A 25,235-nucleotide genomic window follows, 5' to 3' on the forward strand; every position below is an offset into this window, starting at 1 on the left:
CATATTCATTAAATGTTTATTAAATGAATAAATGATTGATGCTGTGGGGATAGTTAAGACCCACTTTCTGATCCCACATATCTTCATTTCTTAAATACAACCAAGCTAAAAAGTATTCAGTTCACTGGGCTACTAACTTTGTTAATAATACATGTTGCAGGTAGCAAAAATAAATACAGAATCATGTATTTTAACAGAAGTATTACAATTACTACAGAAAATAATTAGTTTCATACCTGATTCTGAATTTGAAGCACACTTTGCTTTTGGAGACACATTTTGATTTGCTACTGTCATCCCTCTATAACAAGAACAAACTAGTTAGTGGTATTTTCTAAATCTTTCAGTAACTTTCAAAAATCCTCAAATAGTATTTAAAATAAAGATATTTATTTGTGATTATCCTGTGGGAAAATATACAGTTGTTGAGAAAAAATGTTACAGTATTTATATGAACAAATAGGTTAATAAAAAGGCAACATATTTATACATATATGAGTGTGAAGCAATATGTGTAGAGGACAGAGCATAGTGTTTAGAATAAGACAGACCCTGCTTTAAACCCCAGTTCCACTACTCACACTTGAGTGGCCTTTGGAAAGCTACGTAGCCTGTCTTGAGTCTTGGTTATCTTATTTATGCAAAAGGGATAGCAATCCTGTTTCCTAACATTCTTATGGAAAGAAATTTAAGACACATGACAGATTGATGATGATGATGATGATGATGATGATATTACTATTATTATTATTATTATCATTATTGAAAGAGGGTCTTGCTCTGTTACCCAGGGTAGACTGCAGTAAAAGATTTTTTTGAAATTAATATCCTGGGTTTTTTTTGTACTTCTACAAACTAGACCACCCCCAATTCTATCTAAATGTGTAGGAAAGGACTAGCTATCACAAAAGGAATAAATACCAAAGGATCAAAACTCAGCCTTTGACCACAAAAATGGGATTTCTGAGTCCCTAGCAAGAAAATGCAGTTGAAAACCAAATGTGAGAAGGGGATATTCTAAATTTCTATACTGATCAATTGAATAGTTGAACTCAGTGAACAGAAACAATTTTATTCTTTCATATTTCCCTTTAAACGTATCCTGTCAAAATAGTACTTTCTTGCTCTGAATGAACTTCCAGGTAGATTTCTTTTTACTAATGCCTTTCTGGCATTCTCTTGTAATAAGTAGCTATTTTTAGGTAACACAAAGTTCAGTGTAATATTACAAATCCAAACTCTTCTTATGCAATTTAATTTTTTTCCTTTTCTCAGCTTGGGCATGATTTAGACTCAGAATATGCTGTGGGAAGAGCAACCACTATCAGTTTTGTCTCTGTTTCTTGTTCTCTTCCCTTGCCTATTTGGAAACTACACTTTGGTTTCCCCTGGCAGTGAATTATAGGAAAGGAGTTTTAGAAATGTACAGGAAAGGTCTTTTTCAATCTTGACCGAACAGTTATGTGCCATTGGTATCTCTGGGATATGACAGGTAATCAAATGTTGACTCTTTCAAACCTGAAGTATTCTGAAGGGTTCTTTGGAGGTTTACCTGTCACTGGAGCTCTACCTATCACTGGAGCTCTCTCACTTGCTGCTTTTTATCGTCTCCTCAGCTTTTGCCTTTGATGATAGAACCTCCAACTGCTTTTGAGTGAGGTTACTTCATCCTTTGCAGGAAGTCATATTGGGCATAATCTCTTTCAAGATGATCCATAATTAGTCCCGTTCTATGGAATCCATATTTGGCCTATTGGCATTATGCACAAATCTTTGTCATGTCAAACTCTGAAAGTATATCTAGCTTCCTCTTTATTCTGCCATTCCAAAGCACCTAACAGACCCTCTTGCCTTTAGACTTTTCAGGTATGAGTCAGAAACTCCCAGGGACATATGTTGAACCTTCCAAATGGTTCTCTTAGAGCTTCCTTTCTTGTATTGAGGTGCGGGAGAAGTCTCCTCGCTCCATATGACACCAATAATAGCTCTTATCAAAGAAATATGTATTCTTGAACTTTTCATCTTTTTCTTAGCCTTTTCTTAGTTTGGAGATGAGTAATAAGCTAATGCTGGTAGAACTGGGTTTTGACCTCACCTTTTACAAACTCCACATAGATAATTCTACACAGAATAAGGAATGGGGGTACTTGTCAATGATTTGTTTTCATCAGTAAGGCAATTGTCCAAATTCTAAGAAAACATGAAAACCACATTTAACATTTTGCTACATTCCTCAAGTTCCTATTAACATATGTAAGTTAAAACACAACTACAGAATTCTACTATTAGCCATTGCTATGGTTTGAATGTTTGTCTCCTCCAAAATTCGTGTTGAAATTTAATCCCCAATGTGGCAGTATTGAGAGACAGGGACTTTAAGAGGTGACTGGATCATGAGTGCTCTGCCTTCATAAATGGATTAAGCCATTCATGGATTAATGAAGTAATGGATTAATATGTTATCATGGGAATGGTAGGATTGGCTTTACAAGAGGAAAAAGAGACACCTGAGCTACTATGTTCAGTCGTTCAGTCCCTTTGCTATGTGATGCCCTGTGCCACTTCGGGACTCTGCAGAGAGTCCCCACCAGCAAGAAGGCCCTCACTAACTGCAGCCCCTTGACCTTAGAATTCTTAGCCTCCATAACTGTAAGAAATAAATTCATAGCCAGGCATGGTGGCACATGCTTGTAGTCCTATTTACTCAGGAGGCTGACTGAGGCTGGAAGATCACTTGAACCCAGGAGTTTAAGGTTACAGTGAGCTATGATGGTGCCACTGCACTCCAGCTTGGGCAACAGAGTAAGACTCTGTTTCTAAAAAAAAAAAAGAAAGAAAGAAGAAAGAAAGGAAAGAAGGAAGGGAGGAAGAAGGATGGACAGACAGATGGAAGGAAAGAGAGAGGGAGGGAGGGAGGCGGAGAGAGAGAGAAAGAAAGAGAAAGAGAAGAAAAAAGAAAAGAAAAGGAAGGTGGTGGGGAAGGGGAAGGGGAAGGAAATGAAAGGAAAGAAATTCTTTTTCTTTATAAATTACCCAGTTTCAGGTATTTTGTAATAAGCAACAGAAAACAGACTAAGACAACCATATGATACAGAAAAAGCTAAGGAAGTTAACAAAGATCTCTCCTCCACACCTTCCAGTCGACAGCATTATTCCAAAGAGAAGTGGGGCAAAGACTTAGGAAACAAGCAGACAATGGGAGCTGACTTTTCTCCTCAAGGCCCAAATATGGAGACAGGGGTAATAAATGGGAGGATGACGTTAGAAGAGGTGAAGAGAAAGCCAAAAGGAGAGGGGGTATGTACTAACTCTCTGTTTAGAACTCTAGGAGATGTCCACACAGGGTGGAAACAACATAACAAGAAGAGCTGGGGATGTTTAGGCAGAGAGGGGGCATCAGTTAGCTCTCCTGAGATTCTCTTAATTCCTGGGCATTGAGAACAAGTTCTCAAGATTCCGTACACCAAGAGCAATCAAGAAAGTGGCCAAATTCACAGCCAAAACACCTGGCATAGGAGTGCTGTGGTGAAGTGACTCTACTACAAAGGTTGTAGAAAGCCACCTAGTCAAAGTCTGGATACAGGACTTCAATGAGACTCAAAGGGTTTGGGAGAGCAACAAAAACCAAGGTGAGGTAAAATCAGCAATGGAGGACCTCAGGTCCTAAATAAGGCCTTAAGTTTATGAGCCAATGATTTTTTCAGTGGAGTCCAGACCTGGTATAGAACCAGTCTAAAAGCCTTGAAGCAAGAATCAGTAAAAATCCAGAGACAGTTATGGGATTCCAGATACCCTCAGATCCTAACCTTACCCTTTCCCCAGCACTGCTACAAGGCTACGTAAGGTCTGCCCCTATTCCTACACACTTACATTTAGGGTGACTATTTTTCCAAACTGGAACATTTCTGAGAGTACAAGGTACTCTATTAAGAATTATGTCAGAAAAACAGGCATATACTGAGACTGCCCAGGCAGATAAAGGGATATGATCGCCTACCAATATGCCATTCTTAGGACTATGGAATGGGGAGAACATCTAAGATTCAGCATTCACCCAAAAAGGACTTCTAACCAGAAGTAAGTTTAACTCATTATTTCCCAGCTAAATAGTAGAGAAGGGTGATGAGGGTTTAAGAGAAGTTTAGATGAGTTATTTTAAAAAATAAATGAAGCTGGCCGGGCGAGGTGGCTCAAGCCTGTAATACCAGCACTTTGGGAGGCCGAGACGGGTGGATCACGAGGTCAGGAGTTCGAGACCATCCTGGCTAACATGGTGAAACCCCGTCTCTACTAAAAAATACAAAAAAAAGCTAGCCAGGCGAGGTGGCTGGCGCCTGTAGTCCCAGCTACTCGGGAGGCTGAGGCAGGAGAATGGCGTAAACCCGCGAGGCGGAGCTTGCAGTGAGCTGAGATCCGGCCACTGCACTCCAGCCCGGGCGACAGCTCGAGACTCTGTCTCAAAAAATAATAATAATAAAATAAAATAAAAAAAAATAAAAAAATAAATGAAGCTATATTTTCTTTGCACATATAAGTGGTAGGTTTTATTTTTCAAAGAGAGGTCAGTATTTAGGTGAGACAGGAAATAGTCTCAGATACACATAATCAAGTGTTTTATTACATTTGCTCCATTTTAATACATAGACAACAGTCATTAAAGTGGATCNAAAAAAAAATAAAAAAATAAATGAAGCTATATTTTCTTTGCACATATAAGTGGTAGGTTTTATTTTCAAAGAGAGGTCAGTATTTAGGTGAGACAGGAAATAGTCTCAGATACACATAATCAAGTGTTTTATTACATTTGCTCCATTTTAATACATAGACAACAGTCATTAAAGTGGATCTACAAAGAAGTTATAGCAACATAAATAAAACCCCCTTTCTCCATTAGCTACTATGTCAAAGTTGTAGGGGTTTTACTTTGTGAATGTGCTACTTAAATAAAGAGAATACCAGATGTCTAGTAGACAATAGCCGCTCAAATCTGGTATTATTATTATCCAAATACCATTCTATCCTCCTTAAGAATATATTATATTATAAATTGTGCAAGGAATTTTTTTAAGTGACTCCATCATCATCTCTGGTGACCTTAGTCATTTATATTTACAATTTTCACTGTCATTTACTGAAGGACAATTCACCCAAAAACAACAGTAAGAGATTTTATTTTCTTCAGAAAATTCTCACCATTTAGATACAGGAATATTTATAAAGAGGCTATCATACTAACGCTACTCTCTTCTCACGCTACATACATTTCCCAAGGAGACAACTATGCCTTCAGTCCAGGACTTTTCCCTTGCTCTCTGGGCTGGGCCATCCAACTCATTGTTGGACACCTCCACTTCAAAGTGCTGTCGGTACCTCAGTGTTACCCCAACCCACTCCTGCTTTTTCATTTGTGTTCCCTCACCTAGTGAATAAATTTTCATCCAATTTCCTAAGTTAGAGGGCTGAGGGCCAACTTGGATTTCGACTTCTTCCAATCTGTCATTAAAAACTATTGACTATCTCTCTTGAATTTTTCTCAAAATTTTCCTTTTGCTATCATTGCTGAGGGCAGAGATTTTGTTTGTAATCAATTTTGTTCACTACTATATCTCTAGCAATTACAACAGTCCTGACACATAGTGAGTCCTCAACAAATAATAAATGAACACCTGAGTTTGTGGACTAACAATCGTATTTGCTATATAACTATTATAACACAGGGTTTCAGAAGCTCAACAATTTTAAAATTTTAATTCTTACGTTTCTCTGTGGCATTTCTGATAGTCTTCTGAAGAGGTACCTAGGAAAGAAAATAAAAACAATCTATTAGAAATATAATTCGAAGACAAACCAGAGGCTAAAATTAGGTAAAATGAGTATTTTCCCCAAGTGCAGTTTATTTTATAACTTTTAAATATTGTTTTTTTTTTTTTTTTTGCCACTTAAATTAGGTAAAATATTTTCAAAATATCAAAGTAAAAAAATGTTGCAAAATGTTATCAGATACAGGAATCTCTCCCTTGTATTTGAATAGTTCTTTATAATTTTGAAGTCTTTTACATGTATTATCTTACTGGATTCTTACAACAATCCTGTCAGGTAAATATATCAATTTATTATCCCCATTTTACATATAAGAAAAAACAACTGGTTGGATTACAAAACTAGGCTGGGTACAGTGGCTCACGCCTGTAATTCCAACACTTTGGGGAGCCGAGGTAGGTGGATCACCTGAGGTCAGGCGTTCAAGACCAGCCTGGGCAACAAGGTGAAACCCCGTCTCTACTAAAAATACAAAAATTAGCTGGCTGTGGTGGCACACGCCTGTAATCCCAGCTATTTGGGAGGCTGAGGCTCCAGAATTGCTTGAACCCAGGAAGTGGAGGCTGCAGTGAGCCGAGACTGCGCCACTGCACTCCAGCCTGGGCAACAGAGTGATCCTCTGTCTCAAAAAAATAAAAAAGTAGAAAACTGATAGTCAAATACTAGTCCAATACCAAATATATAGAAACGCATACTAGTAAATTGATTAGTCAAGAGAATTTCTGCCAGCCAACATTTGCTGCCTCAGGTACATTAAGATGTTAATAGGAATATAAAGAATCATGGGTATAGTTATCTAAAGAAATTAAAACCTTTAGTGGCTTTGGTACTTTGCTTATGTTAGATTAGGATTTTCAAATCTCACAAATTAAAGAGGAGACAAAGTAAATGATGCCTTTAAGCATTTCCTCAAAGGGAGGTTCTCAAAACATACACAGGGGACCCTTATCATCTAGCATCTATTCTGTTTTTGCTGGTAAGAGTCGCCTCGTTTTTTTTCCCTGATGGTCCAGGCATAGCCTATAACTCAATACTGTGAAAGCCCTGCATCTCCCTGGACAAAGTGACTGGATCAGGGAAAGGCATATAAACTAATGAAGCCCATGTGTAAGGTCCAGGACTTCAGTTCAAATTGTTGGGAAAGAGAAGCACTTTTTTCAATGTATTTGAGGCTGTGAGTATGTAAGCCCAGAGCCAGCAAAAGTTGCTCCAAGAAGAGACTTGTCCCAGAGCATAACTGACATAGAGGGATCCTGAGCCAAGGGATAGAGAGGAATTGGATCCTACCGATATCATTTGAAACCCTGGATCAAACTGCCTATGTACCTGATTTATTGCTGAATTTTTCAGGTACATGTGGTAACAAATTCCCTTTTTAACCTAATACTGTTAGTTTTTTGACATTTGCAATGGACAAGAATCCTAACCAAAACATTTGCTAAAGAGACAGGCTGCTTCTTTGAGAACTTTATTTCAGCAAAGGAGTTGCCAAACTAAACATAAAACAGAAGACAAGGCCTTCAAACACTAGAAATACTGCCATCTAGACAGCTATCAACTTTCCAATAAAAGACCCCTAACTCAATGTTCTTTGACTAATATGACCCTTTCTTAGTGGCAGGCTCTAATAGATGGGCTGCCAATATCCATTCCTACTCCCCTTCTTCATTTTCCTTGCCTTCTACCACAATAGAGGATAGGAAAGCAAAATACTTGGTTTCTCAGCCTGCCTGGTGGTAGATAAATGCATGACCCAGTTCTGGCCAATAGACCAAAGTAGAAGTCAGCTGGGAATTTCTAGGAAAGCTTTTCTTCTTTCAATAAAAGGATACATGTGGTGCTACTCAGCCCTCTCTCATTCTTTCTACCAGGAACATGGCTGTGACACCTAGAGTTTAGCAACCACCTTGCAACTATGGGGTAACAAACCAACACACTTGGCTGTATGTTGACATAAGACCCTATGATCTTGATGATATTAGTGAGTTGCTACATAGCTCTGGGCTGGTATGGGAGAAACATAAACCCAATATAAATTTAAAATTTTTTGCATGACAAAAAATACCATGAACAAAAAGACAACCAAAAAACTGGGACAAAATATTCATAATATATACCACAGACAAAAGGCCAATATTCTTCAAATAAAAATGGCCCTTAAACATATGAAAAATGTTCAAACTCACATATAATTATGGAAATGCAAGTTAAAATAGCACAGAGATACTATTTGTCACCTTTGAGAGTAGCAAAATTTAAAAAGAAATGACAGCACATTCTGTTGGTAAGGATATGGGGAGACCAGCACTTTAACACACTGCTGTTTGGAATGCAAACTGTTATAATCCTTCTGGAGGAAAATTTGGCAATATCCAATAAAATGATAATCTTCTGACCCAGCTATCCTACCTCTGAAAATCTACCTTGAAGACATACTGCCAATAACATGAAAATATATATCATAAGTTTATTCATTGTGTGTTGTTTATAATGGCAAAATATTGGGGAAAAACCTAAATACCCAATATATAGGTATTTTTGAATAAACAAAAGTACATCCACAGAGTGGAGTACTATGCAGCTGTAAAAAATAAGAGGAAGATCTCTATGTAAACTGATGTGGAGTGATTTCTAGTACATACTGTTAGGTGGAAAAATCAAAGTGAAAGAAGAGTAGCTATATAGCACGGTACCCTTCATGTAACAAAGAAGAGGATATAAAGAAATACATTGATATCTCCTCATTTGTACAAAAGAAACACAGGAAGGATAAGTCAAAAACTAAAAAGACCAGTTACCCACAGTGGGTAAGTGAGAAAGGGGTAGAAAGAAGAGAAGAATGGTAGCTGGGAGAAGGTGAAAGTGATAATTTTCTGAGAATATCTTTTTATATAGCTATGACTCTAAAACCATAATAATATTTCATATTCCTAAATACATACACAAAACCAAACAGGACAGGCGAGTGCAAAAGTGAATCAATAACAAATGAGTATAGCTATAAGTATTACAAGTGAATAACTTCTCATATGCTAAGGGAGGTGGGGAGAAAATGAACTTACATAACTTTGGAAAATTAGTATTTTGACTAGATGCTGTAATGCTAAAGACAAAAAGAACTGTATGCAAATGCTGTAATTTATTTACTTAAATGTATTTATTACAGGGGCCTGGGTTAACACTTCTGAAACTACTCTATATATACTAGAAATAAATAAATAAATAAATATACAAATAAATAAATGAATGAATGTATGATGAAAGTATTGGATTTCAAACCATAGAATAAATATCCATGAGTCTACACTGAATTAGTAATCAAATAAATAAACAAATGGCAGAAAAGAGAAAGTTCTTCTTTTATAGTAGAATTCCAATTAATAAAAGTAGTAATCAAGAATAGAATAAAAAATCACCATTGGACAAACACCACAGTAATAAAGGTTGAAGTCAACTGGCTCCTCTGATGGCTGCTAAAATTAGTGAAATACTGTTTCAGAAGAAAGAGAGTTTACAGTCTCAAACTATCTTTTTGTAGATATTCAAAAATTACAAAGAGAAAACAGCAATTTTTAATTGGAGAAATTCATCAGATACCACCTTAACCAAATGATGAAATTTAACATCACCAGTAATAAGACATAATATTCTTCAAATAAAAATGAGAGGACAGCATGAACCCTTTGATATGATATGATACACTGCAAAGGCACAACATAATTTCTGTGGTACTCTTACCAAAAATTGCATAACTTCATTCCTTTGTTTTTTTTTTTGTTTGTTTTTGTTTTTTCAGAAGATCCATATTCTGTCACCCAGGCAGAAGTTCAGTGGTGTAAACATGGTTCACTATAGCCTTGACCTCCTGTGCTCAAGCGATCCTCTCATTCTCCCACCTCAGCCTCCTGAGTAGCTGGGACTACAGGCGTGCACCACCACATCTGGTTCATTTTTTATTTTTTGTAGAGATAGAGGTCTCACTATGTTGCCCAGGCTGGTCTCGAACTCCTGGCCTCAAGCAGTCCTCCCACCTCAGTCTCCCAAAGTGCTGGGATTACAGGTGTCAGCCACTGCACCCAGCCATAACTTCATTCCTATCATGAAGAAACATCAAGACAAATCCCAACCAAGGGACATTCTACAAAATAACTCATCAGTAATCTGAAAGACTGAGGAACTATTACAAACTGCAGGAGACTAGGGAGAAGTAACAATTAAATGTGACATGGGATCCAGGATGGATCATGAAACAGAAAAAAGGAAAGACTAAATGAAAAGTCTAAAAGTGCAATGGCTCATGCCTATTATCTCAGCACTTTGGAAGGCCAAGGTAGAAGAATTGCTTGAGGCCAGGAGTTTGAGACCAGCCTGGGCAACATAGCGAGATGCCATCTCTACAAAAAATTGTTTAAATTACTTGTGCCTGGGAGCAGTGGCTCACACCTGTAATCCCAGCACTTTGGGAAGCCAAGGCAGGCAGATCACCTGAGGTCAGGAGTTCAAGACCAGCCTGGCCAACATGGTAAAACCCCATCTCTACAAAAATACAAAAATATACTGGGTGTGGTGGCACACACCTGTAACCCTAGCTACTAGGGAGGCTGAGGCAGGAGAATTGCTTGAACCTGGGAGACAGAGGTTGCAGTGAGCCTAAATTGTGCCACTGCACTCCAGCCTGGGCAAAACAGTAAGACTCTGTCTCAAAATAAATAAATTTAAAAAGTAAACTAAACATACTTCTGCTATTATTAGATATTATCTGTAGCCAAAAGCAATCCAACTGAGAAACTTAGCTTAGAAATCATTCAAGAGAAAAAATCCTTTGCTTTTCCAACATAGATAAGAAATGTTCCCCCATGTGTGCAACTCACTTAAAATTGCAGAGACATTTGAAAACTGTGTTGCCTTCTCTATCGCTACTGCTTTACTGGTATCCAGAAGAGTAGAATTCTTCCACTGCATGTGTTCTTCCAAGTTAGGACACTCCCAGTCTAAAACAGCAGAGAAGAAATAGCGTAAGACTTTGAACAACAGCCTACAAATGATAGGTTCCTTCCTACCCCACCTTAGGTCCCCAGCCCATACCAAATGATGGTACTATAATTGAAGGTTTTGGATGAGACAGAAAAAAAAATAAGCTTTGACAGATCAATATACTAAATAATCTATGGTTTATTCTGGTTCTCTTACCCTGCCTTCCTTTCTAGACTTTTCCACCATAAGGATTATTGATCTAAGAGACAGGTAGCACACATGTGAGCTGCCTGTTATGTTTTATATATGTTATACCTATGTACCATTAAAAATCACATCACTAAATAACATACAGTCAGCCCTTTGTATCTATGAGTTCCACATTTGTGGATTCAACCAACCATGGACTGAAAATATTCAGGAAAAAATTGCATCCATACTCAACATACACAGTCTTTTTTTTTCTTGTCATTATTCTCTAAACAATACAGTATAGCAACTATTTACATAGCATTTACATTGTATTATTATAAGTAATCTAAAGATTATTTAAACTATATAGCAGTATGTGCATAGGTTACATGTAAATACCATGCCATTTTATATCAGGGACTTCAGCATCCACAGATTTTGGTATCCAAGGGAGGTTTTAGAACCAACCTCCATGGATACCAAGGGACAAACTGTACATAAGCTGCTATTACTTAATATCAGTTTTAAGCTTTCTAGTGATTTCCCACTATGGAACAATAAGACTATTCCCTGTATATTCGCCCATCCCCACCTTTCCTACCCCTCCCATTGTCTCTATAGTGTTATATCATATATTAAGTTAGAACAATATTCATATAGACATATGATGATAAAATGTTATAAAAATGCTGTTTACTCTGGTGGTATATCAAAACCACCTTTTGTTTTTCCTGGAGTCAATACAAGTCCCTTTCCTCATCTGTTTAGTTTTATACATACACACACACATACACACACACACTCTTTTGAGACAGAGTCTTGCTCTGTCGCCCAGGCTAGAGTGCAGTGGTGTGATCTCGGCTCATTGCAACCTCCGCCTCCTAGGTTCAAGTGATTCTCCTGCCTCAGACACCTGAGTAGCTGGGATTACAGGCACCCACCACCATGCCCGGCTAATTTTTGTATTTTTGTAGAGACAGAGTTTTGCCATGTTGGCCAGGCTTGTCTCACACTCCTGACCTCAAGTGATTCGCCCGCCTCAGCCTCCCAAAGTGCTGATTACAGGCGTGTGCCACCACTCCTGGTCTCTATACATTTTTTAATCTATTTAATCTCAAACACTACCAAATTGCATAAATCCATTCCATTTATTCCACTCCCTGGTGTTTTAGAATTTCATAATGCTGTGCCTTGGTGTTTTTCATCTACTGTACTAGGCACACTATGGTCCTTTTAACCCAGAAACTCACAATTTATAGCTCAAAAAATGTTCTTGAATATTTGTTGATAATTTTCTTCCCTTTTTTCCATTATCTTTTCCTGGATCTCCTATTATTTGATGTTGGATTTCATATACTGTTCTTATATTTTTTTTCTCTAAATTTTAATCTTTTTTTCTTTATTTTCTCCTCTTTTTCCCTCCTTTTTTTCTTACGATTTTTTTTTCTGGTATATCTCAACTTAATATTTTAATCCTTTTACTGAGTTTTCCATTCTGCTATTGCATTTCATTGTTCTTAGAACAGCCTCTTTTTTTTATAGCATCCTATTCTTATTTAATGGATAAAATATATATTTTCTTATCTCAATGAAGATTTTAAAAAATATTTTCCTCTCCTTGTTCCTATTTCTCTTTGATTCTTTTTCCTCCTACTTAATTTCCTTGTTTCGAGATTTTAAATTTTAAAAGTTTAAACATTTTAATTTTTAAAATTCCTTTTACAGTTAGAGCAGTTAACATGAGATCTACACTCCAACTTTTAAGTGTACAATCCAGTGTTGTTAACTAAAGGCACAGCATTCTATAGCAGCTCTCTAGAGCTCACTCCTACATGTGTAAGTGAAACTTAATACGGATTGATAGCAACTCCCAATTTTCCCTTCCTGCCAGATCCTGTCAAACATCATCCTACTCTCTGCTTCTATGAGTTTGGCTATTTTAGATAATTTATATAAGTGGAAATATCAAGTATTCGACCTTCTGTGACTGGCTTATTTCATTTAACATAACGTCCTCAAGGTTCATCTGTGCTGTCACAAATTGCAGGATTTCTTTCTTAAGGCTGAATAATATTCCATTGCATTTATACATCACATTTTCTTTATCCATTCATCTATCAACAAACATTAAGGTTTTTTCCACATCTCAGCTACTATGAATAATGCTGCAGTGAATAAGGGAGTGCGAATATCTCTTTGAGATCCTGATTTTAATTATTTTGGATATTCACACAGGGACTGACGGAACACATGGTCATTCTGTTTTCAATTTTTAGAGACACCTCCATACTGTTTCTATAGCTGCTGTGCCATTTTACATTCCCACCAACAGTGTACAAGGGTTCTAAATTATCCACACCCTTGCCAACATTTGTTATCTTTTGTTTTTGTTTTTTGGTAATAGCCCTTTTAACAAGTGTGAGGTGATACTGTGGTTTTGATTTGCCTGTTCCTGATGATTAATGATGTTGAGCATTTTTGCATATACTTGTTGGCTATTGCTGCTGCTGCTTTGGAGAAATATCTATTCAAGTTATTTGTCTATTTTTTAAATCAGGTTGTCTTTTTTGTTTAGTTTTGCTATTCAGTTTTGAGTTCCTTATGCATTTTAGTTATTTACTCCTTTATCAGATATATGATTTACAAATATTTTCTTCCATTTTGGTATGTTGTCTCTTTACTCTGTTGATTGTTTCTTTTGCTGTTCAGAAGCTTTTGCTGTGCAGAAGTGATGATGTCTCACTTGTTACTGTTGTTGTTGCCTACACTTTTGGTATCATATCCATGAAATCACTGCTAAGACTAATGTTATGAAGCTTTTCCCCTATGTTTTCTTCTAGGAGTTTTATATTTAAGTATTTAATTCATTTTGAATTAATTCTTGTGTATAGGTGTCAATGTCCAATTTCATTACTTTGTATGTGGATATTCAGTTTTCCCAACAGCATTTGTTGAAGAAAGTATCCTTTCCTCATTTTGTATTCTTGGCACTCTATCCTGTCAAAGATAAGTTGGCCATATACGTATGGATTCATTTACCTTATGACAGTACCATACTGTTTGAATTACTATAGCATCACAATGTATTTTGAAATCAGGAAGTATGATGTTCCTGCTTTGTTCTTCTCAAGATTATTTTGGCTATTTGAGCTTCTTTGTAGTTCCATATACACTTCAGGGTTGCTTTACTATTTCTATTAAAAAATGCCATTGAGATTTTGATAAAGATTGCATCCAATTTGTAGACTGCTTTGGGTGTATGGATATTTTAACAATATTAAGTCTTCCAACTCATAAACATGGGATGTGTGTCCGTTTCTTTTTAAATTTTATTCATCATTGTTTTTCAGCATATATATCTTCTACTTCTTAAGTTTATTCGTAAATATTTTATACTTTTTGATGATATTGTAAATGAGATTATTTCCTTTTCAGGTAGTTTATTGCTAGTATATAGAAACACAACTGATTTTCGTATGTTGATTTTATAATCTACAATTTTACTGAATTAATTTAATCATTCAAATATGTGTGTGTGTGTGTGCGTGTGTGTGTGTGTGTGTGTGTGTTTTAGACAGAGTCTCGCTCTGTCACCCAGGCTGGAGTGCAGTGGCATGAACCCGGTCCACTGCAACCTCCACCTCCTGATTAAAGCAATTCTCCTGCCTCAACCTCCTGAGTAGCTGGGACTACAGGCGCCTGCCACCACGCCCAGCTCATTTTTGTATTTTTAGTATAGAAGGGGTTTCACCATGTTGGCCAGGCTGGTCTTGAACTCCTGATCTCATGTGATCTGCCCGCCTCGGCCTCCTAAACTGCTGGAATTACAGGTGTGAGCCACCACATCCGGCCTTGTGGTGTCTTTAGAGTGTTTTACATATAAGATCATGTCATCTGCACAAACAGATTATTTTACTTCAATTTAGACGCTTTTTATTTTTTTGTTGCCTAATTGCTGTGACTAGGACTATGCTGAATAAAAGTATTCAGCATACTTCCTGATCTTAGAGGAACAGCTTTCAGTTTTTTACTACTGAGTATGATGTTAGCTATGGGCTTCTCATATACTGTCTTTATTATGTTGAGGTAATTGCCTTCTGTTCCTAGTTTGAGAGTTTTCATCATAAAAGATGTTAAATTTTGTCAAATCCTTTCACTGTATCTATTGAAATTACTGTGTAATTGTTACCCTTTGTTCTGTTAAAGTAGTGTTACACTTTAGTTGATTTTTGTATTTGGAACCATCCTTGCATTCCAGGGATAAATGCCACTTGGTCATGGTGTATGATCCTTTTAATGTAGAGATGAATTTGAATTGCTAGTATTTTGTTGAGGATTTTTACATCTCTGTTTATCAGGGATATTGTCTTATAATTGTCTTTGCTTGTAGTATTTACCTCACTTTAATATGAGGGTAATGCTGGCCTCAAAGAATTAGTTTGAAAGTGTTTTCTCCTCTTTAATTTTTAAGAAGAGTTTAAGTTTAAGAATAGTTTAATAAAGACCATATATAAGAACTGGAATTAAATATTCTTTAAATGTTTGGTAGAATTCACCAGTGAAGCCATCTGGTCCTGAACTTGTCTTTGTTGGAAGGTTTTTGATTGCTTGTTCAATCTCCTTACTAGTTATAGGTCTGCCCAGATTTTATATTTCTTCGTGACTCAGTCTTAATAGGTTATATGTTTCTAGGAATTTCTTCTTTCCTTCTAGGTTATTCAATTTATTGTCCTATAATTGGGCATGGTAGTCTCATGATTATTTTTGTTTCTGTGGCATCAGGTATAAAGTTTCATCTTGCACTTTGAATTTTATTGAGTCTTCTTTTTTTCTTAATCTAACTAAAGGTTTGTCAAATTTGTCCTTTCAACAAACCAACTCTTAGTTCCACTGATTTCTATTTTTTTCGATTCTCTGTTCCATTTATTTCTGCTCTAAACTTTATTTCCTTCTGATAATTTTTGGCTGTTCATTCTTTTTTCTAGTTCCTTGAGGTGTAACATTAGCTTATTTGAAATGTTTCTTTTTAAATGTAGTTATTGCTATAAAATTCCCTCAGTACTGCTTTTGCTATATTCCACGTTTTAATATATTGTGCTTTTGTCCAAAGATATTTTCTAATTTCCCTTTTGATTTCTTCTTTGACTCACTGGTTATTCAAGAGTATGTTAAATTTCCACATATTTGTGAATTTTCCAGTATTCCTTCTACTACTGATTTCTAGTTTTGTTCCATTGTGGTCAGAAAAGATACTTGGTATGTTTTCAATCATCCATTTGTTAAGACTTGTTTTGTGACATAACATGATCTATTATGGAGACTGTCCTATCTGTGCATGAGAGAAATATATATTCTGCCACTGTTGGGTAGAATGTTTTGTATACATATTAGGTCCATGTTGTCTATAGCGCTGTTCAAGTCTGCCGTTTGCTTACCTGTTTTCTGTCTGAATGTTCTATCCATTGCTAAAAGTGGGTTATATTGAATTATCCCACAATTATTGTATTACTATTTTTCCCTTCAGTTCTGTCAATGTCTGTTTTATATATTTAGATGCTGATGTTGGGTGCATACATATTTATAACTGTATATCTTCCTGGTGAATTGACCTTTTTATTATTATTTTTGTTCTTCTTTGTCTCTCATGACTGTTTTTGATTTGAAGTCTATCTTGTCTGACACAAATATAGCCACCCCTGCTCTCTTTTGGTTACCATTTGTATGGAATATCTTTTTCCATCTCTCCATTTTTAGTGTATGTATCCTCAAATCTAAAGAGGGTCATCTGTAGACATCACATCATTAGATCTTGTTCTTTTATCCATTCAGTCACTCTGTGTTTTGATTGGGAAGTTTAACTTATTTAAAGTAATTATTGGTAGGTAGAGACTTAACTATTGTCATTTCACTAATTGTTTCTGTCTTGTAATTCTTTTGTCCCTTTTTCCTTTAGTGCTGTCTTCCTTTGTGTTCCATTGCTTTTTGTATATATCGATAAAGGTTTTCTTTTTCTTCTTTTATGATTCTTCCATAGGAATTCTGTTTGTGTTGACCATGGGGCTTATGTAAAATCTTATATAGTAACTGTCTAAGCTGATAACTTAATTTCAATTGCATACAAAAACTACACTTATACTTCTCCCTCTCCCGCACTTTATTCATGTCACAATTTATATATTTTAGTTGTATTATTAACATTTTCAGTTAGTTTTTGACATTTTTATCTTTTAACTCGTATATTAGAACTAAAAGTGATTTAATTCTGGTATACTACTATAACAATATTACTGTATTCTGTACAGTATTACAATTACTATTACATTACTATTGTAATAGTAAACTACTATAAAGAATTAGTGAGCTTGAGGACAGGTCATTTTTTAAGACTCTAAAAGCAATTGCAACAAAAACAAAAATTGACAAATGGGACCTAATTAAATTGAAGAGCTTAATAGTAAACTACTATTACAATATTACTGTATTCTGTATTTATCTATATATTAACCTTTACCAATGAGTTTTATACTTTCATGTTACTGTTTAGCATCCTTGAGTTTCAACTTAAATAACTCCTTTCAGCATTTCTCGTAAGGCAGGTCTAGTCGTAGTAAATTCCCTCAGCTTTTGTTTGTCTGGGAAACTCCTTGTCTCTCCATTTTTGAAAGACTGTTTTCCTGGGTGTACTGTTCTTGGTTGATTTTTCTTTCAGCACTTTGAATATATCATCCCATTCTCTCTGATCTGTAAAGTTTCTGCTGAGAAATCCACTCATAGTTTTATGGCGGCTCCCCTGTACATGTCAAGTCACTTTTTACTTGCTGCTTTCAAATTTTTCTTTGTATATGGCTTTTGACAATTCAATTATAATGTTTCCCAGTGTGGATTTCTTGGATTCCTTCTACTTGGATCCCTTGGGCTTCCTGGATCTAAACGTCCATTTAATTCCCCAGATTTGGGATGATTTTAGCCACTATTTCTTTGATTACACTTTCAAGTCCTTTCTCTCTTCTTCTCTGGGACTCCCGTATTGCAAATGTTGGTCTGCTTGATAGTGGCTCACAAGTCTCTTAGGATTTCTTCAATCTTTTCATTCTTTTTTCTTCACTAATGGCATAATACTAAATGACCTTTATTTTTCTTCCAAATTTTACTTTAGATATAGGAGGTACACATGCAGGTTTGTTACATGGGTAAACTGTGTGTCACTGGGGCTTGGTGTACAAATGATTTGTCACCCAGATAGTGAGCACAGTATTCAATAGGTAGTTTTTCAATCTTCACCCTCTTTCCACCCTCCAACCTCAAGTAAGCCCGAGTGTCTACTGTTCCCTTCTTTGTGTCCATGTGTACTCAATGTTTAGCTCCCACTTATAAATTAGAACACACCGTATTTGGTTTTCTGTTCCTGCATTAATTTGCTTAGGATAACAGTCTGCAGCTGCATCCATGTTGATGCAAAATATATGATTTCATTCTTTTTTATGTCTGTGTAGTATTCCATGGTGTACATGTACTATACTTTCTTTATCCAGTCTACCACTGATGGGCATTTAGGTTGATTCCATGTCTCTGCTATTGTGAAAAGTGTTGCAACAAACATATGTGTTCATGTGTCTTTATAGAATGATTCCTTTGGAAATATATCCAGTAATAGGATTGCTGGGTCAAATGATAGTTCTAGGTTCTTTGAGAAATCTGCAAACTTCTTTCCATATTGGCTAAACTAATTTACATTCCCATTCCCTCTGTGTACCAGCAGTGTATAAGCTTTCCCTTTTCTCTACAATCTCACAAACATGTTATTTTTTGACGTTTTAATAATAGCCACCTTGACTGGTATGAGATGGTATCTCATTGTGGTTTTGATTTGCATTTCTCTAATGAGAAGAAGACATACTTCTTTAGTCTTCTTTATATTCATGCCCTCTGCCCATTTTTTAATAGGATTGGTTTTTGCTTGCTGATTTAAATTCTTTATAGATTCTGGATATTAGATCTTTATTGGATGCATAGTTTGCAAATATTTTCTCCCATTCTGTAGGTTGTCTGTTTACTGTGTTGATAGTTTATTTTGCTGTGCAGAAGCTCTTCAGTTTAATTAGGTCCCATTTGTCAATTTTTGTTTTCTTGCAATTGCTTTTGGAGTCTTTAAAAATGACCTGTCCTCAAGCTCACTCATTCTTTATTCTTCTTGAGCTAGTGTGCTGTTATATTGCTCTACTGAATTTTTCTTTTATTTTTTTTTAGAGCTGTCTTGCTCTGTCACCCAGGCTGGAGTACAGTAGCATAATCACAGCTCACTGTAACGTCAAACTCCTTGGCTCAAATGATCCTCCCACCTCAGCCTCCTAAAGCATTGGGATTATAGGCATGAGCCACTGTGCCTGGCCTCAGTTCAGTGATAGTATTATTCAGCACCAAAAATATCTATTTTGTTCTTTTTAAAACTTTCTTTTTGTTGAAATTCTTATTTTGTTCATGTATTGTTCTTCTCAGCTTGTTGAGCATCTTCATAATGATTATTTTGAACTAGTTGTCAGAAAATTTGTATATCTCCATTTCATTAGGGTCAGTTTCTGGGGATTTATCTTGTTCCTTTGTTTGGACCATGTTTCCCTGCTTCTTAATTTTCCTTGACTCTTGGTATCAGCATCTATACATTAGAAAAAACATCCACTTCTCCCAATCTTGCAGACTGGCATTGTACAGAAGACCCTTATAAATAAACCTACCCAGAGATCTCTCAAATCTTTGTGCTAGTCCAAACCACCATCTTTGTTGTTATCAGCCTCCAGGCATTTAGAATATGTCAGATCCTGTCAACATTTTAAGACAGGTGTGACAGAAGCTAGTCCCAAGAACATCCCTTGAAAAGCTGCAATGGACACACAGTCCAACTCCTCTCCCGAGGGAGAAGCCAGAATCTGTTCCCCCCACCCCCCAACTCACTCTGCACTAAGCCAGGTGGAGGGCATGTGGCAAATGTTTGTGTCCTAGAGCAAATTGTCATCTTTATTCTCAGCAGTCACCAGTCACCTTGGGTATGCTGGGTCCTATCAGCACTCTGAGACAGGCAAGACAGAAGTCAGTTCCCTCAGGCATTCCTCAGAGAATTCAGAACACTGGATGTATTGTCAAGTCCCTTATCTTGCTCTTCCCCTCAGGGAGAAGCTGAAAACTGTGGTATGGGTTTCCTCTCAATTGTATAATGTTGTGCTAGGAGTAGGAATTATGGTGAGGATGTCTCAAATTGTCCTACTGGCTTTGATGTGGCTGGCCCCATGCTTGCCACGATGCAGGCGCCTGTCTACTGTTTTCTGAATTTTTCACAAAGGAAACTGGTCCATATACTGCTGTTGGTGTGCCCATAAGGAGTAGGCAGAGCCATGGCTTCCTGTTTCAACATCTTGCCAACAGCATTCTCACACTTTGTTTTGTTTTGATATCTCTTTTTAATGTTAGAGGCTTTACTCAGAAGTCTGGTGATCCTTGGCTCTCTGTTCATATTTAAAAGTGGGTCCTAAAAGGCTAAGTGGTACCCCTATGGCCTAGGTGGGGCTTGTCACGTAGTTGGCTTCACTGTAGGGTCTTCTGCCTGGTCAGTTTCACTGAGGACTCCTGAGGTCAGTATCTTTAGATATTTTCTTCTGGGGTACTCAGTTCCTGAGAAAATAATCGGTCATTTTCTCAACAGAAGGTTCAAGTCTGGGAAGCTGACAAGAAAAATGGGCTGCTAGGGTAGGGTGGAAATAAGCATTGGGTGAGCAGATCCCATAATTTAGGATGTACACTTTTACTTAATTTCCTCTTCCAAATCCAGTACATTATCTGCAGCAGTCAGCTTTGGCTGTTTAATAAACAACCACAAAATCTCAGTGGCACAAAATGAAAAGCATTTATTTTTTGTTTCCATGTCTATTAGTTGGCTCAGGTAACTCAGATTACAAGTCTGCAGATCAGCTGGGGCAGCTCTCTAAAGTGAGTTGGTTGCCTGGGCTGTTCCACTCTGTAATTCTCATTCTGGGGTTCCACGAGAGAGGCAGAAGCTAATTAGGATACATTCTCATGATAATGGCAAAAGTGCAAGAAGACAAGCCCAACCACTTAAGCAATTTGAAAGTTTTTCTTAAATTGTGTTTGTTGCAGAAAGCAAGTGACATGGCCAATCCCAAAGCCAGAGAGTAGAAAAGTACACTCCACCCATTATGAGGGTATAAATATAATACTACAGAGAAATGAATAATTGGGACTGACATTTCAAAATACCACAGTATCCCTGCTATTAACAGTACCTAGTATTCTCCAGTCTGGAGTCCCTGTTTCAAAATATTCTAAAGAATAACTCTACAGGCTCCCTTTGAGCAGGAAAGGAGCAGTTAACCACATCTTTCATGTTTTTGACATCTATTTACAAGTATTTGGCACAATCAAATTATGAGCTTTTCTGTGACACTATAGTGCAAATTGGCTTGTTTCTGGGGTATTCACATTGTTGGTTTAGGACTCCGCCTTCTTAGGTCTGCTGTATCAGACCATCTGATTAACCTTCCAAACTTCGTACTTTTCTTTTTTCCAATTATCTTTGTCCTTATGAATGTATTACTTTAAAGAAAAAGCTGTTTTCTGCCATTGTAAGATTGTACAGTAAGGCATGTATTTGATCTGCCATCATTAACCAAAGGCTATATTTATATGTATAATAAATGTAAATAACTCTTAATTTGTGGAGAAAATTCAAGCAGGGACTTGGCCTAGCTAACACTTAAGTTATTTGCTGAAAAGTAAGATAAGTACAGGAAAAAAAAGATAACATATGGTTCAAGGGAATAAGTATACATTCATTAGGTGCAAAATTGATTAATAATTGGATGTGCATTACATATAAATGCTAAATGACATTTCTTCATTCTTCCTTGATCTGAGGGCTTTTGCTGTATTAGTCATATGTGACTAGGAATGAAACACAATGGGTAATGGTCAGGGAAGTGAGGTGTTGGTGAGGAAGAGGAGTATGCCTTCTCGAAAGGGACGTTTATTCATTGGAGGATTTGTGGACAAAGGAGTAATTTCTATAGTAGAGCAATTTAAGGTTGGAATTACTTTCTCACCTAAATAATCTGATTTTCTGAACAGTTCAGGTGATGGAAAGCTCTCTTCAAAACTCTTGTATTCTGCATAAGAGTCTGTTACTGAATAGCTCAGAGGAGAACTGGCCATACCATGGTGCAAACTTAATCCTGTAGAATAAAGGAACAAACAAAATGGATAAATGTTTTGATACAAAACAGATGTGAATCCTAAAAATTGAAATGTATGGAAATGTACATACTTAGTTATATATTATTACTAGAACATAAAACTGCTTCTACATACCACTAAAAGGCATAATATTTTAACTATTTTAATTTGATCTTGGACAATCATTCTATTTTGATGGTGATAAATTTGTTATAATCCTCTTTTGTTGTTTTCAAAGTTTTACAACTTACTCCTTTTCTCTACTTTGGGGTCAGTTGTGATTTTTGGTTCAAAATTTAAGTTTTTTTTTTTTTTTTGAGACCAAGTCTCACTCTATAGCCGAGGCTGGAGTGCAGTAGCGTGATCTCGGCTCACTGAAACCTCCGCCTCCTGGGTCCTGGTTCAAGCAATTCTCCTGCCTCAGCCTCCCAAGTAGCTGGGATTACAGGAATGCGCCACCATTCTGGCTAATTTTTTTTCTTTTTTTCTGTATTTTTAGTAGAGATGGGGTTTCACCATGTTGGCCAGGCTGGTCTTGAACTCCTGACTTCATGATCCACCTGCCTCGGCCTCCCAAAGTGCTTGGATTACAGGCATGAGCCACCATGCCCAGGCAAAATTTAAGTTTTATATATAAGTAACCCACTAATTAATTGTAAGCTAACTAGCCGAGGAAAGTGTGATTCTAGTTATTTCATCTAAAAAACAATGAGCCTACACATACACAAATAGATTAAAATAATTTAATAAGAGAGCATGGAAATAGACTCACACATAGATAAGCAACTGATTTTTGACCAATATGTAAAGGCAATTCAGTGGACAAAGGATAGTCTTTTAAACAAAATGTGCTGGAACAACTAGGTACCCGTATGAAAAAAACAAAAAAATAAAACTTGCACTCATACCTTCCATCACGGAAAGAAATTAACTCTAAATGCATCATAGATCTAAATGTAACTCCTAAAACTCTAAAACTTCTTTAAAAAAAAAAAAGGGAGAAGCCGGGTGCAGTGGCTCAAGCCTGTAATCCCAGCACTTTGGGAGGCTGAGGCGGGTGGATCGTGAAGTCAGGAGATCGAGACCATCCTGGCTAACATGGTGAAACCCCATCTCTAGTAAAAATACAAAAAGAAATTAGTCGGGTGTGGTGGCGGGTGCCTTTAGTCCCAGCTACTCAGGAGGCTGAGGCAGGAGAATGGCATGAACCCGGGAGGCGGAGCTTGCAGTGAGCCAGATTGCGCCATTGCACTCCAGCCTTGGTGACAGAGCGAAACTCCATCTCAAAAAAAAAAAGGAGAAAATTGTAACACCGAGTTATGTAAAGAATTTTTTTATTTAACACTAAAAAAGATTCATAAAACAATAGCACCGATAATTTGGACTTTAGCAACATTTAAAACTTCCCTTCAAAAGAGACTATTAAAAGACAAGCTATAGGCTGGGTGCAGTGGCTCATGCCTGTAATCTCAGCACTTTGGGAGACCGAGGCAGGCAGATCACGAGGTCAAGAGATAGAGACCATCCTGGCCAACATGGTGAAATCCCATCTCTACCAAAAATACAAAAATTAGCTGGGCGTGGTGTCATGTGCCTGTAGTCTCAGCTACTTGGGAGCCTGAGGCAGGGAAACCGTTTGAACCCAGAAGGTGGAGGTTGCAGTGAACCAAGATCAAGATTGGCCACTGAACTCCAGCCTGGCGACAGAGTGAGACTCTGTCTCAAAAAAAAAAAAAAAAAGACAAGCTACAGATAGGGAGAAAACATTTGCAAATGGACTGAAATCCAGAATGTAAAGAACTGGCTCGGCACAGTGGCTCATGCCTGTAAAGACAGCACTTTGGTATGCCAAGGTGAGAAGATCATATGAGCCCAGGAGTTTTGAGACCAGCCTGAACAACACAGTGGAACCCTGTCTCTACAAAAAAAAAAAAAAAAAAAAAAAAAAAAAAACATGAAAAACCAGAATATAAAGAACTGTGAAAACTCAATAAGAAAACAAATCCTCAATAAGAAAATGAACAATATATTTGAACAGAGAATCTTCCCAGACTCAGAGGTCTTAAAGTCATTCCTATGGGAGTGGACTAGAATGAAGAACTGTCCAACAAATGATGGTGACAGAACATAGTACTAAAAGTTGAGGAGAACCAGAGATTTGGTAAGAAAAGGGAAAATGTGCTCTGCATTTATTAAACATTTCCAATATGACAAGATAGAGATCAACACTGATAGAAACTAGTTGTGGGGGTCAGGGGTGGTGAATAAGAGATCAAACGGGAGCATTGTTCTGAAAACCTATTATTTCCTGCCCTGGAACTAACTTACACCTATCTCTGCTCATCCATTACCTACCTCAGACAACTAACTCTTTGTCCTTCCTCCCAAGACCTCACTGCAACTTTTTCTCCTATGCCAACTCCCTTGTTAAAAATGAGAACTGTTTTCTACCTGGACATCTTTTCCAGCCGCCACTGCAACACTTAAATTGACTGACTCAATCTACCATCCTTCTCCATATCCTCCACTGTCAAGAGTAGTAGGCTGTCTCTCTGAGCATCCTTTGCTTTCCCTTCTCCAACTGCCCTAGAGTGTCCTGTCCCTGTCCTAGCTTTTATCCTTCTCACACTGTCTTCATCCTTCCCATCCACATATCTATCCTGCCTTCCATTCCTCAAAATTTAATGAATACCCCTCATAGCTGAGCTATCCTTAACACTAAGCCCCAGAACTCAAGCTGGGCTCAGAAATAAGGAAAGCCCACCATCTAGGTAGTTGAGTAGAAAAAATAATAAATGTTAATGTTGTATCAGTGGGAGGCTGTCCCTGGTGTCACAAGTTAGAAATGTAAATGCAATTTAAAAATATATTTTTATCAAATTGTTCATTGTCAAACTGACAAATAGTTCTACAAAGCTTATAGCAAAAACTGCAATCTCTTGTCTCATATCACCCCATCATAATTTTCTACCCTCTAGAGACAATTCCTTTCAACTCTATTAATGGTTTCT

General features: G+C 37.0%; 1 protein-coding gene across 1 annotated transcript in view; it reads right to left on the reverse strand.

Moving 5' to 3' along the window:
- Positions 1–236: 236 nt before the first annotated feature.
- Positions 237–25,235, reverse strand: part of MEIKIN (meiotic kinetochore factor) — a gene marked incomplete at its 3' end in the record, with an annotated part of 34,340 nt that continues 9,341 nt past the window's right edge. Inside the window, exons 5-8 of the mRNA XM_017862079.1 lie at positions 22,095–22,223; positions 10,692–10,811; positions 5,758–5,797; positions 237–301 (exon numbers count right to left, since the gene is read on the reverse strand). Of these exons, the coding sequence (XP_017717568.1) occupies positions 237–301; positions 5,758–5,797; positions 10,692–10,811; positions 22,095–22,223 (354 nt within the window). The remainder of the gene's footprint in view (positions 302–5,757; positions 5,798–10,691; positions 10,812–22,094; positions 22,224–25,235) is intronic.

The sequence above is a fragment of the Rhinopithecus bieti genome, unplaced genomic scaffold (genome assembly GCF_001698545.2).
Source record: "Rhinopithecus bieti isolate Rb0 unplaced genomic scaffold, ASM169854v2 scaffold_63069, whole genome shotgun sequence".
Lineage (NCBI taxonomy): Eukaryota > Metazoa > Chordata > Mammalia > Primates > Cercopithecidae > Rhinopithecus > Rhinopithecus bieti.